Source organism: Palaemon carinicauda, chromosome 12 (assembly GCF_036898095.1).
Source record: "Palaemon carinicauda isolate YSFRI2023 chromosome 12, ASM3689809v2, whole genome shotgun sequence".
Classification (NCBI taxonomy): Eukaryota; Metazoa; Arthropoda; class Malacostraca; order Decapoda; family Palaemonidae; genus Palaemon; species Palaemon carinicauda.
Window position 1 is genome coordinate 89,351,676 of NC_090736.1, and position 13,046 is coordinate 89,364,721.

Genomic DNA, 13,046 nt, shown 5'->3' on the forward strand with positions numbered 1-13,046 from the left:
TCTTGTTCCCTACGAAGGAGATGGTCATTGAGTTTCAGGAGGTCTTCGTTAAACTGACGTCCAGCAACGTCAGGATCTAGTTTTCCCACCACGAAGGTATGTTGGACATCCTTCCAGTGTCGAACATCGGGTGGAGTGACCAGGGAGAAGGGTCTGCACTCCTCCAGTGCAGGGCAAGGTTTCCCTTCTTCCACTGCCCTGTGTACCGCTGCGAAGGCCTTTTCCATGAAGAGGAGGATCGCATCATCAGGTGCGACGTAGGTAGGGTGCTTCTTGCTCAACGCCGGAAGCTTTGAGCAGGTAAAACGCCTACTTTTAAAGGTGTTGGCCATCATAGCCTGGGCCTTCGGGAGATCGAACACTATCACCTCCTTAGGTTCGGTCTCTTCTTTAGAGGCAGGTTCGGATCGAAGCCGGACGTAACAGTTCGGGTAAGCCTCAAAACTTGGGAAGAACTCCACTTCTTCCAGGACAACCGAGCCGACCTTCTCACTGATGAAGATCCTGCCCGTTGCGATCGGCATATGCTCGGCATACCTCCAGGGGTTGGCGTGCGACCATGCAGGGAGGTCCTTAACCGAAATCCTTTTTGGCTCCTTGGAACTTCCCATGGTCCTGATGTATTCGTGTGTCTCACGGAGTTTCTTGTCCATGATGGCTTCGAGCATCCGAGACATCTCCTGGGCGCTGGTTGGGATGGGGTCCGGGGTGGCGGAGGTAGACGGGAGTGATACTTCCGTCGGTGTAGGAGTTGGGGTGGTGGTGGAAGGCGGAGCGACCTCTTGCTCCGACCCAGCGTATTCCACTTGGTCCTCCTCATAGTCCAATTCTTCGGCCATGAGGTTCCTCTCCGTTGTCTCCGACACTTCCGACATACGCTCCGCGTTGTCGGTATCCAGGCGACACTCGTGCATGGACTGGGCCATGACAACATCGGGTTCCACCGTGACCTGGACGGTGGGGATCTGATCCTTGGGGACCACAGAGTCTGGGGATGCCTTTGGGAACAGTAAGGCCCTCAAGTCTTCGGTGGCAAGGTACGGTCCAGTGGCGTTCTTCTGGAAGCCACGCACCCATTTGCGTAGCTTTTCTCGAGAAGCGTCCCTAACCTCCGCTGAGGGAGGGTTATTGAACGACTCGACCAGGCGTTCCTGGCAGACCGTACAGTTCAGTGGGTCCCAGAACTTCAGATCACCTTTCTTGTTTGCACAAGGGGCGTGAGTTCTACACGCCGTGTGCCCAAAAAAGTGCGGGCGCTTCACTCCACAGAAGCCGTGGTCGCACTTCACGTACTCCTCCTGTAAGAGAAAGAGGACATGAATATGGGGGAGTCATAAGGATGACTTCTATTTTAAGGTTAAGTATTAAATGATTAATCTTTAACCTAATATTAAGTGGTAGAAACACTGTGACGTTCAGAGAGTGGACGGAAAAGAAGGAGATAGACACATCCTCCGTGTAACCCGCCCGGCCGGTTACCGTAACCTTATCCGTAGGCAATTTGTTGTGACCGAGGACACAGGGCAGAATTCAACATAGCATGCCATGAAGGCAGTGGGAATTCTAGTGGGGATTGCCAAGGATATAGAACTGGGACTGAGGCCACTCAGACCCTAGGATTGGGAACGTAGAAGATCCCATAGGGAAACGGTTTCCGGTAACCGGCCGTGCTAGGATACACGTAGCATGCTGGAAATCTGTGATATGCAAGAAGACAGCATGCTTACTAATGGAACGGTAAGGCAATACCTATCCATTATGTAATCAAACCATCTGGTTGCAATGTAGGGCTATCAGCATGAGATGATAGTTAGGAGAAGGGGTGCAAGTCGCTTTCACGCCTCCGGAAGGCTCCGGCAGACCGACGGCACGCCGGAGGCCGCTCCAGCAGAGTTTCTGGTATTAGGGAAGACAATTATAAAAGTCAGGGGTAATACCAGGATGGCGGCCGCCAGCACAGCGCCGGCGGCTCCGGCAGCCGAAGGTTGTCGGCTTGGTGACAGGGATAAGGATGGGTATAGCCGAACCGGACTGCCGGCAGTGGATGCTGGCACTCCGGGGGCCGGCCAGCGGACGGACGACCGAAGCTATGAGGTAAGAGGGAAGGCCATCGGCTGGACGCCGGCGGGAGGCGGAAGTCCTCCGGCACACGGAGGACTGGAGGCCCAGAGGGCAAGGGATAAGTCACCAAGGTAAGAGGTGGGTATCACCGACAGGGGAGGCGACAAGGCGCCGGCACCAGGACCGTGAAAGAGATAGAAGGAGGGATGTAGGGGTACGGCCACGGACCCCAAGACATCCCACCTGAGTGGGTGTACCCATGATAGAGGCTAGCCCTATCATCCAGAAGCAGGGGCCGCAAAGGACCGGGAGCCAGGGTAGCCCAAGGAAGGGCTAGGGAACACCCAAGAGGGGGGAGAACCCCTGCGGACAAAACGCATCCAGTGGCTAACCCCATAGGACACTATAAAGGGTATATGTACCAGAGCGGACTGCACACAGGAGCTCAAGGTAGCCCTATCACTCCACCCTAAGGAGGAGTTGTAGGACAGGGTACAGATGGGTATGGACTAACCTAAGTATAGGCTAGGCCATACAAGAGATAGGTGGGGAGGGGAGAAGAGAAGGGTCTTCTATGGAGGAGGCTCTGTACCAAAGCGGCCACCAAGGAAGGGAGGATGCTCCCTAGCCTAAGGTAAGGCAGCCTGTCTGAGAACGGTGCATGGGTATCGTTTCAGCAAGGCACAGAACTAACTCCCCCAAAACCTAACCTAGAGCAGGGATGTTACACCCTGAACTAGGAAGGAAGGAAGACGTATCGCTATTGCAGGAAAGGTCAGAGACCTAGCCCCAGCAAAAGAGGAAGGACTAGCCGTTCCTCATTCTCGGACGCAACCCTAAGGGGGGATCATTCCCTTAGGGAGGACAGAGAAGCGATATATACTCTGATATGAGCTTGATCCCCTTACGTGGTAGGGGGAGCAAGGCTACACAGAGGGGATGCCCTAAGGCAGGGGATGAAGGAAGCATATAGGGGTCCTACTTGTAGGTTAGGTTAGAAAGACACACTATCTAACCTGTCCCCTATATGGTCCCTGAAGGCGAAAAACACTTGCATCACAGTCAATAGTATTGTAAAATAAGGCCACTATCTTCATAATTAAACCTAGGATCACTGAAATATATCATGCATGAACACTGATGTTAGGCGCTCTGGCCTAGGGGCTAGACTAGCAAGCTGGTATGGGGTCAGATGATGACCGATAAGGCGTCAAAACACGATATATAAAGTTCCTAGCTATGAAGACTAAATAACTAATAGTATCGAATAGTTAATGAGGCCGGAAAACGCTGTTGAGGCTAGCTAAATAAGGTATGCAAAACAACAGCGACGCCATAAAATGGCGGGTCCGGTCGAGGCACAGCTCTGCCACAAAACATCAAATATTTCGAAAAGTAAAAGTTACTTTACGGTCAGAGCTTATTTAAACAATACTGGAACCTTGTACTCAACTTTCCAGAAGAAGGTGAGGCCGAGGGTAGAGACATGGCTAAGATGCAAGTCGATAAAGTACGCACAGGGAAAAGTCCGACTAGTAAGGCAAGCTACTAAACGAAGGATGAGGACGGACGTGACGTCATTTAGCAATGGCGCCCGTTTGTTTACATCTCGAGTACCAAAAGTAGCCACGGACGAGATTAGCTGTGGAACGGCTCCCCAGCTATTCTCCGTCCCTCCATATCGAAGTGTTAACTCTGTATGGGGTACAGATAGCTATGTGGCGCGTTAATATATGCGTCCCCTGTTGATATACGATGTCTTAAAGGGAAACCTTTAGGATACTCGCTCCAGAAGTTAGAATTCTGTGATAACCTGTGGTTAAATTCTCTGGGAATATCTTAGTAGTTATATACCCAAGGAAGCTACCAAAAAGGAACCTTCCATCAGGACGCCATGGCTTGAGCCCAAAAATGAATCATTAAGAGAGATTACTCGTATGTGGACGAGATCATGGTGAGTGGTGGATGGAAATGGTTTTGTCATGCTCTTTGCACTCCCAAAGAGAGATTAGTTCACCAAATGTTTAACTGGGCTCAATGAAGGCACTAGAAGAGTTGGAAGACCCAGACCTACATGAGATGACTAGCAAAATCTAACCGATGGCAAGGCCCTTTGCGTCAATAGGCGTAGGAGGGGATGATGATGATATATATATATATATATATATATATATATATATATATATATATATATATATACATACATATATATATATATATATATATATATATATATATATATATATATATATATATATATATATATATATATATATATATACAGTGAGCCCTCGTTTATCGCGGTAGATAGGTTCCAGACCCGACCGCGATAGGTGAAAATCCGCGAAGTAGTGACACCATATTTACGTATTTATTTAACATGTATATTCAGACTTTTAAAATCTTCCCTTGTACGTAGTACTGTTAACAAACTACCCATTAATGTACAGAACACTTAATGCATGTACTACAGTACCCTAAACTAAAACAGGCACAAATATAAAAGGCGATTTTATATCATGCGTTTCCTAAACAAGCCAAAAAGCACGATAAAAAATGGCAACCAATGTTTTGTTTACGTTTATCTCTGATCATAATGAAGAAACAAACGCATTTACACATCTGTGTATAGGTTAGTTTTTGCATCGATTATATTGATTATTCAGTACAGTATGTTGATTTTGTTATTACCAATGTTTTACTTAATTTTTCTTAGGACTTCCAAATGAAATGTTTTTCTTTATGACGCCGCTTGAAACAACGGCGTCATAAAGTACGCTCAGTAAACAACCACGCTCAGTAAACAAACGAAGGCATTTAACGCGCATGATGAAAGTGATAAATAATGATATTACAGTAAAAGCTTTTAGAAAATATGTTATTACAAATATTATTTACCGTATCTATATAAAATCATACAGTACATACTGTACGTAGCAAAGCAGGAAAAAAATTTACGAGAGAGAGAGAGAGAGAGAGAGAGAGAGAGAGAGAGAGAGAGAGAGAGAGAGAGAGAGAGAGAGAGAGAGAGAGAGTTGTTTTACGTACGTACAGTAAATGTAAATTTTAGGAACAAAAAATATGATAGGTTACAACATGTATATTCAGACTTTTAAAACCTTCCCTTTAACTTTATGCATACTAAACTAAAACAGGCACAAATATTAAAATGTTAGAATATTAAAGTAAAAAATAAAGATTGTTACTGTACTCACCACGAAAGAAGTTGAAGAAAATGATGATGGCGATGAATTTGCTGCACAGTAGAAATGATGATGATGAAGCTGATGATGTCTTCTACTGTGCAGCCAATGATAGTATTTTACGTCTCTTCAGACGGAGGTGTCTTTTCCTGGGACACCTCTTCAACTTCTTCCTAGGACACCTCTTCAATTTCTTCTGAAGGCGTAGTAGCAGGAGGAACTGGCTCTTTTTTGCGAGGCTGGAAGAACATTGTGATCGGAAGTTGCTGCCGCTGCTTCTTTTTTCGCTCGAAGAGCATCCTGTAGGGAGTCATGTCGTCATCGATCTTGTTGCAGAATTGCATAGACCGAACCATATCCTCGTCCCACTCTTGCGACATTTCTTTCAACTCCTTCGCATGGTTGCAGAACTTGGCAAGCCGTTCTAATGTTAAGCCCGTTTCTTCGACATTTTCTTGGGTCTCTTCCTGCGTTTCACTGTCTTCTTCACTGGCCGATTTCGTCAGGTCTTCTAGGTGTGCGTCAGTTAGCGGCTGGGAATGGCAATCCAACAACTCGTCGACGTCTTCAGTCGTCATGTCGCCAAACCCGTCACCTCCAATTATCGCAGCCAACTGCACAGATTTGCCTATTGCAGAGTGTTGAATTTCAGACGGTGTAAATCCCTCGTCATCGTAAACAATCTGGGGCCACAACTTCTTCCAGCTCGCATTAATGGTTGCAGGTTTCATTTCTTGCAGTGCCTTCTGAATGTTCTGCAGGCACGCGGCTATTGTGTACTTCCGCCAGTACGCTTTCAAATTGAAATTTTCATCTTCATCTTCTTGGGCAGCATCCATACACGCAAAGAGGTCCGCCAAGGTATTCTTCGTGTAGAGGGCCTTGAACGCCCTAATAACCCCGTGGTCCATCGGTTGAATTAATGACGTGGTGTTGGGTGGCAGGAACTCAACCTGAATGCCCTCATGCGACAGGTCAGTTGCTTGTCCACCAGCGTTATCCATAAGGAGAAGTATCTTAAATGGCAAGCCCTTCTAAGAGATATTTACTGACTTGCAGGATAAAACACTGGTAGAACCAGTTGGAGGTCAGCATCTTCGTAATCCATGCTTTTGGATTATGCACCCAGTACACAGGAAGGAGATTCTTATTTTTATTTTTCAAAGCGCGAGGATTTTTCGACTTGTAAATAAGCCCCGGCTTTAGCAAAAATCCAGCAGCATTACCACACATCACGAGGGTTACGCGATCTTTGAACGCTTTAAAGCAAGAGGCTTTGGCTTCTTCTTTAAACAGGAAAGTTCGCGACGGCATTCTCTTCCAAAACAAGCCGGTCTTATCCATATTAAACACTTGTTCCGGCTTGTATCCACCTTCAGCGATAATGTTCTTGAACGTCTCGTTCGCGTAAGTTTCAGCAGCGGCAGTGTCAGCGGAAGCAGCCTCGCCATGCAGGGAAACGCTTTTCAGGCCGAAGCGTTTCTGAAACTTTGCGAACCCTCCTTTGCTGGCGGAAAAACGTTGTTTCTGAGGCTGGGAATCAGTGGATGTCCCTGGTTGAGGTTCATCTACATCATCTTCTTCTTCAGCATGGTCGCCATCGTCGTCTTGAGGTTTCTTTGCCGCAAAATTCTCATACAAGCTCAAAGCCTTGGATCGGATGGTGTTCGTATCCAAGGCTATGTTCTTCTTCCGGCAGTCGGCGATCCACATTGCTAAAGCACCTTCCATGCGTACGATCGTTTTATTACGTGTGGTAACGACTCGCTTCGCTGATCTGCTACAGGTGATGGTAGCCGTCTTTCTAATGTTCGCCTCGTCCTTCTTGATGTAGCGAACGGTGGATTCGTTCACTCCAAAATGGCGGGCTGCGGCCGCCTAACATCTGCCTTCTTTTAACATATCGAGAAGCGTCAACTTCTCAGCAATCGTCATCATCTTTCGGTGGCGTTTAGGCTCACTACCAGCCTTAGCAGAAGCAGAACGCTTGGGAGCCGTTGTACAGTAGGGGTTAAACATAAAGTTCAACAAAAAGTTCAACTTAAAACAGTCACGCACAGCACAGATTAAAGTTCACAATAACGTAGCAGCATCTACACGGCGAGAGAGCGGCAAACGAAGTGGCCGCGAAAAGATGCTGGAGGTTGGAGAAGCGGTCAAAATCACAGGCTAAATTACAAAACTTGGGTTCTGATTCGTCATCTATCAGCGCTTGAACCAATCACAATCCGTCTTATATGCTACGTAGTAGTTACCAATTCAAGGTACCCTACGTATACAGTACAGCTTTACGTACGCTATTTTACGTGTGTTTTGTTGTAGGATATGTACGCTTATTCGAGATGTGATTTTTGCAACAAAAAATATTATTGGATGCAGTACTACGTACGTATACATACAAAAAATTCATGGAAAAGATGCACATCCATTACATTTGTAGTACAGTAGTAGCCATCAGCAGCCTTACACCATTCTAATACGGTATGACTGCATCTGATTTGCGTTTCATGTTCGATTTAATTTTACTACGTACTGTATACGTACTGAATTATCGTATGATCACATTCTCTTTTCGTGTTTTATTTCTTTCTGTACTGAATTATATGTCATATGTAATGCAATGAACCATCAATAAGAGCAGATATTACTAATTACAGTATTAATGGAATTACAGGTAACGAAATATCGTATTTGGAGTCTTCATATATCGCAGTATTTTCGAAATTTCCGGAAAATCCGCGATATGTTTATATATATGGGTTATGAAAAAAATCCGCGAAGTGGTGAATCCGTGATGGTCGAACCGCGAAGTAGCGAGGGCTCACTGTGTATGTATATATATATATATATATATATATATATATATATATATATATATATATATATATATATATATATATATATATATATATATTATATATATAGATATACAGTACTGTATATATATATTTAGAGAGAGAGAGAGAGAGAGAGAGAGAGAGAGAGAGAGAGAGAGAGAGAGAGAGAGAGAGAGAGAGAGAGAGAGAGAGAGAGAGGATACTAAGCATTCCAGTATTTATAGTGAGGTCAAAAGAAAGGCCAGGAAAGACTGTAGAAATTATTTAGATAGTAAAGCGGATGAGGCTGACAAAGCTATGAATTCAGTTAGTGGTTATGGTGTAAGAATTGCTCATAGAATTATTAATGAATTCTCGACAGGAGCAAAAAAGCAGCATAAACCTATCAAAGCGATAAGAATCTATTATAAAATCAGAAGATGAAGAAAGACAATTTTGGATGGAACACTTAAAGTGAGTTCATGAATAGGAGGTATGAAGGGAATAATTTAATTGATATACCTGAAGCTGATGAAGACCTTGATGTGCCCATGAATGAATTCAGTGTGTTTGAAGTTGAAGCTATCCTCAAAACAGCAAAGAGATGGAAAGCCTGTGGATACGATGGAATAACTGCCAAGATGATACTGGCCGAAAATGAAGTAACTCCCAGACTACATACAAGATCATTTTGTAGAACTTGATGAATGGGCATTAGGAGTGTGGGTGATAATGGTAAAAAAAAGGAGACCTAACTGATTGCAATAATTGCAGGGGCATCACACTTACGTCAATTGTTTTGAAAATATAACGAATGCTTATTCTGAAGAGACTGGAGAGAGAGATTGGTGAAAAGCTGAGAGATGAACAAGCAGGATTTAGAAAAGGTAGAAGTTGCACTGTCCAAATTTTCCTTTTGAGACATGATGTACACCAATGCGTAGAATATAGAAATCCACTTTTGATGGCCTTTGTGGATTATGAAAAATCCTTTGATAGCGTGCACCGACCAATTTTGTGGAGAGTCCTATGTTATTATGAAATGCCTTGTAAATATGTAAATTTCATTAAGTCTGTCCATGAGCATAGCAAGTGCAAAGTTAATGTTAATGGAGTCTTACCAAATGAATTTCCAGTGAACAGCGGAGTACTACAAGGGAAAATGTTGTCACCTATGTTGTTTATCCTCCTCATGGATTTTGTAATGAGTGGAACAGTCGGACTTGGTGGAGAAGTATTAGACTGGATTGTTGATAGGAATTTAGCAAACCTAGAGTATGCTGATGATGATGTCCTTGTTAGCAGAACACCACAGGATTTGCAATGCTTGCTTACCAGAATGCATGAAATATCACACGATAGAGAAATCATATTGCCTGAAATAGAATAAAAATCAGACTATATATCAGTTTAGTGAGATCGGTGTTACTCTATGGACATGAGTCAAGGTTTGACAATGAAACAATCTCCAATAGATTTAGTAGATTTGAGAACAAAGCCGTCAGGAGGATATTGGGAGTTAAATGGCAGGACAGGAATAGAAATGAAATTATAAGAGATTACTTAAGTGCCATATGTGGATGAAATCATGATGAGGGGTAGATGGCGATAGTTTGGGTACACTCTCCGCACTCCCAGAGAGAGATTAGTTCACCAAATGTTCCGCTGGGTTCCACAAGGCACTAGAAGAGTTGGAAGACCCAGGGCTACATGGCTGAGGACTATCAAGAGTGAAGTAGGAGATGATGAATGGAGAGTATTGAATTAAAAGCTCAAGATAGAGACGATTTGCGAAATCTAACCGAGGCCATTTATATCAATAGGCATAGGAGATGATAATGATACATATATACACAATATATATATACATATATATATATATATATATATATATATATATATATATATATATATATATATATATATATATATATATATATATATATATATATATATATATATTCTGATCTTATATATAAAATACTTACTTTCTGACAGACAGGCAGCCAAATTTGAGTGCAGCTGACATGCTCATTGGAGGACCAAGGAGATCAGGATTAACTTGATTGGGCAATATATATCCATCTCTGAAAGGAATTTTGTTGTTAATTTTAAATCCAATATAAAAAGATAGAAAACCCTTAATTTCAAAATATAATGTTAAGCACCTTTCAATTCCAACATTATAAGTTTGGCACCTTTTAATTCCTACATAACGGGTTGATTATTTGGTGAATACATCATCTTTCATAAACAAATAATTTTATAGCACAAATAAACCACTTGAAATATATTTCTTTATAACACCAATTCTTTACCCAAAAATATACACAAGATACATAATATTCAGCATGAAATTAACAAGTTGCTATTCCTTTGCCAAAGAAAGAGATTTAACCACATTCTTTATAGCCTGAAAACTCTCCTTTCTCCATATGTGTAGACATCCCTTGTGTGTAGTGTTACCCAGGTTAAATGTAACTCCTTTTGTTACAGTCAGTCCTTCTTTGCTGTCGAACTAAAAATGGGGGCTTTGGGGGAGCCTATAGGTCTACCTGCTGAGTCATCAGCAGCCATTACCTGGCCCTCCTTGGTCGTAGCTTGGGTGGATAGGAGGCTTTGTGCTGATCATATGTATATATAGTCCGTCTCTGGGGCACTGCCCTGTTTGATAGGGCTTTAAACCTTCAAAACCTTGACAAGCCTCAAAATAATTTTATTTAAAAAACTGTAAATTCTAATGAGCCTTACTGAGGAATAGTAGTGCCTACCTACACCCATGTAACTAAACTTTTATATAAGAAAATTCTGCTTCACTCTGCTCTATCTTTAATAATTGTATATCATTCAAGGCATGTTATAGTACTAGGACCAATTTATGAACTACCTCAATTCTGAAGTGATTGGTTTAAACAAAATTAGCCAGAATAATACCCATGACCCTACCAATAACTGAACTATGTACAATATCATAAGAAGTGAAAATCCAAACCCAATCCCTTTCCAGATACTCCACCAAAATTTGAAACAGCAAAATCCTTATATTAGCTACGATAACTAATATATCCTTCAAAGTAGAAATGATCAAGTAAAAAAACTAATGTAGATCTAACTAATTGATTGATTGATTGATTCAAAGTTTTCAGGCATCCTGACATCTGAGGTCATTGACGCCGGTAACATTTAATTTATGTATACAAAAATAAAAGATAAAATAAAATAAAAAATAAAAGAGTATTCAATTAAAATCATAAAAGTTGAATGTAATAAAAGTTAAATATTTTTCAGAAGACCTGCTTCTGAAATAAATCTAAAAATGCCACTTGTATGGTAGGACACATCATTTCCAAGAATCTTGGCAAGGATGAACCTGCCACCCTCACCTCGAGCCTCAAACAAATATCTATTCCGCAAGTTGTTATAATTGGGGCATTCGGTCAACAAATGCCTTACTGTTAGAGGTACTACACAGTCGTCACAATATGGTTGGTGTTGGCCCTTCAGCAAAAACTCGTGTGTAAACCGAGTGTGACCAATACGGAGACGACAAAGAGACGTCTCCCATTTTCGGGGCATCATATTATACCTCCAAGGAGATATGTCATTTGTTATCTCTTGCATTTTATTGCCATCTTGACTATCCCATTGCTGTTGCCATTTATTGCAAACCAATTTCTTGATGTCAGGTAAGAAATCATCACAGGGAATGGGATACCTTCTTGGCAGCAACTCTGATGCAGCCTCCTTAGCCAGTGAATCTGCCTTCTCATTCCCAGACACACCTACATGTGCTGGAACCCAACAAAATTGAACTGTTATACCTCTCCGTCCAATTATGAAAAGCCATTCTAAAATCTTTAAAACTAAAGGGTTATTAGAATTAAAAACTTCCATAGCTTGAAGGACACTCCTTGCATCACTAAAAATTGTAAAATTACCCTCCTTCTCCAACGCTATTTTCTCAATAGCGGTTAATATGCCATACAGTTCGGCAGTAAATATGGAAGCGGTCAGAGGAAGTGCACCTCTACAATTAAAACCATTACTATGTACTCCAAATCCAACGCCAGCATCAGATTTGGAGCCATCAGTATAGATAAAAGTTGATCCTCTATGTTCTCTAACATGTTCATTAAAAAGAGACCTGGCTTCTAGGTCTGACATATTCTTCTTATCTCCAATAAAATATTTACAAAAAGATATCTCTGGTAACTTCCATGGAGGCGTTGGTGATACCTTGAATGGAAGTACCTTATTTCTAATTAAATCCAGACTATTTAATAATCGTTTCACCCGAAAGCCATAAGGTTGAGGAGATTTTGGGTGCAACTCAAAGTATGATGCGTGTCTTACAAGGCTTGCAGTCTGAAAGGCGAGAGAGTTAGGGAGTCTTTGCAATCTAAACCAATACCGAAGAATGGAAGACATTCGGTATAGGTCTAGAGGTAACTCTCCAGCATCAACAAGGAGACTTGGGATAGGCGAGGTTTTAAAAGCTCCAGTAGACAATCTAATACCTGCATGATGTATCGAGTCTAATATTTTTAACCGGCTTGGGGTGGCTGAAGAATATACCTCACAACCATAACTAATTTTGGAAAAAATCAAGGCCTTGTATAATTTTAAAATAGTATTGCGGTCTGCCCCCCACGATGTATGGGACAATACTTTTAAGATATTCAGAGCTTCAACACATTTAGCTTTTAATGCTTTTAAGTGAGAAACCCATGTCAGCCTACAATCAAATATCAAACCTAAAAATTTAGCTTCTCTTGCACATGGTATCCGTTGACCTTTAATGTATATATCCGGGTCTGGATGTACTCCCCGGATACGACAAAAATGGACAACGGTAGTTTTACTTGTCGAGAACTTAAATCCATTCATGTCAGCCCACTGGATAATTTTATCAATAGAGTGTTGGATTTTTCTCTCAACCATTGCCATTCTAGTGCCAGCAAATGAT

At 42.2% G+C, this 13,046-nt stretch overlaps 1 protein-coding gene across 1 annotated transcript in view; it reads right to left on the reverse strand.

Moving 5' to 3' along the window:
• Positions 1–10,064: 10,064 nt before the first annotated feature.
• LOC137650943 (cryptochrome-1-like) overlaps positions 10,065–13,046 on the reverse strand; it is a 145,543-nt gene continuing 142,561 nt past the window's right edge. The window contains exon 5 of the mRNA XM_068384088.1: positions 10,065–10,167. Within this exon, the coding sequence (XP_068240189.1) occupies positions 10,065–10,167 (103 nt within the window). The remainder of the gene's footprint in view (positions 10,168–13,046) is intronic.